At 36.6% G+C, this 3328-nt stretch overlaps 2 protein-coding genes across 2 annotated transcripts; both read right to left on the bottom strand.

Moving 5' to 3' along the window:
* Gasu_65730 (archaeal ATPase) lies at window positions 1-1288 on the bottom strand (the record flags this gene model as incomplete). Its single annotated transcript, XM_005702231.1, has 1 exon — window positions 1-1288. A coding segment is annotated over exon 1 (1141 nt), but the record flags the coding sequence as incomplete, so codon positions are not given.
* A 347-nt stretch (window positions 1289-1635) lies between these two features.
* On the bottom strand, window positions 1636-3328 carry Gasu_65720 (archaeal ATPase; the record flags this gene model as incomplete). Its single annotated transcript, XM_005702230.2, has 2 exons — window positions 1636-1883; window positions 1926-3328. Coding segments are annotated over 2 exons (1594 nt in total), but the record flags the coding sequence as incomplete, so codon positions are not given.

The following is a 3328-nucleotide window of genomic DNA, read 5'->3' as shown; positions in this document are numbered from 1 at the left end:
TTTGCACAGTTTCATCAAAATCAAATCGAATACGATACAAAGATAATAACGTAAGCATTCTTAACAAGCGCTTACGCTGCTCACTGAGACTTATCAGACGAGGTAAGAATGTCGCAACACAATAATTTGTTACTAGAAAGCTATTCATTATGATCAAGAAGGTTTCCTTAGATAATAAGAAATTGTTGTTGGATGATTTATACAGCAAAAGGTAACTGATTGCTCGAACAAGTAAACGAGGAACACCACCAGTCAATTCCAACAACAATTCTGCAAGTTCACTAGTTGAGAAGTCTTCGTGACAAAGAATTTCTGAAACCTTTGGGCTCCCAGGGAATAAAAAGGAAGAACTTTTCTCCAAATGTTCCACGATACTATGTTTCTCAAGCGGCGAAAGAGGAATAAATACTAACTGAACCCTTGAGACTGAAGCTACGTAATTGTATATATTTAAGCCTTCACTTTTCCCAACAACTATAAAAAACAAGTCGGGTTCTTCACACAGTTGACTAATGATACCGATAAAGTCGTTGTAAGGTCGAACTCTATCGTCATGGGTTCTCTTGAAATGAAATTCGTCGAGACTTTCGTCTAGGACACCAACTTCATCAAATGCTATCAGAAGATATTGATCAGAAGGAATCCTTAGTATATCTCGTAATAGTGGAACTAAGTTGGAAGGTTCCATATCCACCTTTTCGAAGGCTTCTTTCTTTGAAAATATTTCAGCGCCAACTTGAGAGTGGGCGGCCTTGATTAACAAATAGTAGACTGCCCATTCCAGGTTGCGTTCTTTCGGGTCTGTGGGCTCCAACTCCCTTAAATCGACGTACAACACTGAAGCCCTTTTTAATTTCTCCAAGAAACCTCTTCGGTTGGCCTTCTCAGACTCACAAACGTGATCGAGACCTATCAGTGCACTTTCACCCATATTATTCACTAGTTCCAAGTAACTTTGTACGAATTTTGTCTTCCCACTTCCGAAGAGGTGAGGACCAAAGGGTATGACTGGTTTGAAAGGGGGACCAAGTTTACGGAGAGTGTATAGCCTAAATAACTGCTTTGTTACTACACGAACATCATTTTCTCGGTCTACTAACACCATGTCATATACGGTTTCTGGTTCAAGCTCACTAGACATATCGCAAGCTATGAAGTAAACTATGCGACAGTAAAATACAACAATGATCGATCAATCTTCTTTAATAGTCCAATGCTCAAACTCTTGATTGAGACGAAAGTCTTTTGAAGCTTTGAACAAGTCTTGATAAGAACATGATTTGCCTCTTAGATAAAGACTATCTTTTTCATTTTTTTGTAATAAAGAGTAGATATTGGTTTGTGTGCGATTGTATATAAAAACAACTTCTCTGAGCTATTAGAAAATAGACCAGCTAAGGAACCTTCAACTTAAGGCGAACTATAAATAAAGTCTTTGACGAATACAAGACCTTGTATAAAACCCAATCGTCAACACTTTAAGACACTCTCCTGAGTAGTAACAAGAAGCAAACAAGACCTGTCAAACTGTGACAGTGACTTTTACAACAATAGGCTTATTTTGATTTTCGTGGTTAGTACCATATTAAGACAATAATCCTCAGAGTGAAAGCAAATAAGTTGTAACCGAGTTTCAAACATACAAAAAATTTTACTTGCTCTTCAAAACAAAGGGAAGGACTGAGTTAGAATCTATTGCCAACTTAAGAAACTGTTACGGATTCTATCAAGTAAATCTAATCCAAAATCCCAAAAAGTAGGATTATGAGAAACACAAAATGCTCTTTCAAGTCCATTCAATATTTCTTTGTCAATCAGCATTTGGACATCTCTTTCACAAAGAATAACAAGTTCACAATTATCAGGTACTTTGAATGAATCACCTCCAATAAACATTCCACTGGAGTAACAACGACTCTAATTACCCAACTCATTAGAAACATTCAATGACAACTTTGTACTAACGATAATAAGCATACAATGATGATAATCCATTGCACTGGATAAGACTTGATCATATACAGGATCTAAAAATTTCTTGGCTTCATCTATAATATCTGACCAGCCAATTCCTTCCGACTTCCAACGTCCTTTACATGCAACTCCAACAGTAAGAACTTTGGGTTCCACAGGAGATTGTAATTGGAATATAATATCAGGACTATGAGAAGTAGCGTCCAAAGGAATGTAAATAGTCTCTAAATAAAGTGTCTCTCGAATAATCTTATTCCATTCAGTATTGGCAAAAGTTCTTCGACTCTTGTTCGATTCACTTCTTGTTTCTCTAGAACTAACAACAGACTTCATATAGTGAATAGGTGATATTGTACTGATTGGAAGTTTCATTTGTTTCCATATTGGAGACAATTGACACAACAATTCCCTCAACTCATTTCGATTCTTTGAAGGCAACATCAAAACTAGTCGTAAAGCAACAATTCCTTCAAATACACGACACTTTGAATAAAAGAAACAATCTACTGGTTCGACATCAAGTGATCCAAGAAGTATCTTTTCCAAAGAAGATATGGAAGGGTCCCTCTTGAAGATCCAACAAATAACTTTTGGAATCAGGACTTGAAAAGTATTCTGGTCAATAGGATATCGATATAGTCCCATCTCAGTTACGGCATCATATAAAAAGGACTCCGAGGTCAATATGTCATCTACTTGAAACGGTATACGATAAAGTGCCATCATCAAAAGTATATCAAAAACACTTTTTCTATCTTCGTCCAAATTCAATATTCGTTCCACAAATGGTTCAGTGCAAATTATTCGGAAATTATCGTCGTTCATACATGTCAAACATTCTTCTTTCGATATGAAAGGCTGATTTCTTGCTATTATATAATTCAAAAGCATATTCACTGCACGAGTCAACAAACCAGGAACTCCACCTGTACATTCCAATAACGAATCTGCCAATTCATTTACTGAAAATGAAGAACTACATAAGACATTACAAACTGGAACTTGAGTAGGTGTTTCAAGAAGAGTCTTTTCAAGGAATTCAACGATACTGGAAGCGTCCAAAGGTGATAAAGAAATAAAATGTAGTATAACTCTCGATAGCCCGAAAGCCACATAATTCTTAATACTTAAACCCTTGCTTTTCCCAACAACTATAAAAAACAAATCGGGTTCTTTGCACAATTGACTAATGATACCGATAAAGTCGTTGTATGGTCGAACTCTACCGTCATGGGTTCTCTTGAAATGAAATTCGTCGAGACTTTCGTCTAGGACACCAACTTCATCAAAAGCTATCAGAAGATATTGATCGGAAGGAATGCCCAAAGTCTTCCGTAGCTCCGGAATTAGAACG

The sequence above is a fragment of the Galdieria sulphuraria genome, assembly GCF_000341285.1.
Source record: "Galdieria sulphuraria unplaced genomic scaffold scaf_348, whole genome shotgun sequence".
Classification (NCBI taxonomy): Eukaryota; Rhodophyta; class Bangiophyceae; order Galdieriales; family Galdieriaceae; genus Galdieria; species Galdieria sulphuraria.
Note: the sequence above shows the minus strand (reverse complement) of the source record. Positions and strands in the feature narration are given on the sequence as shown.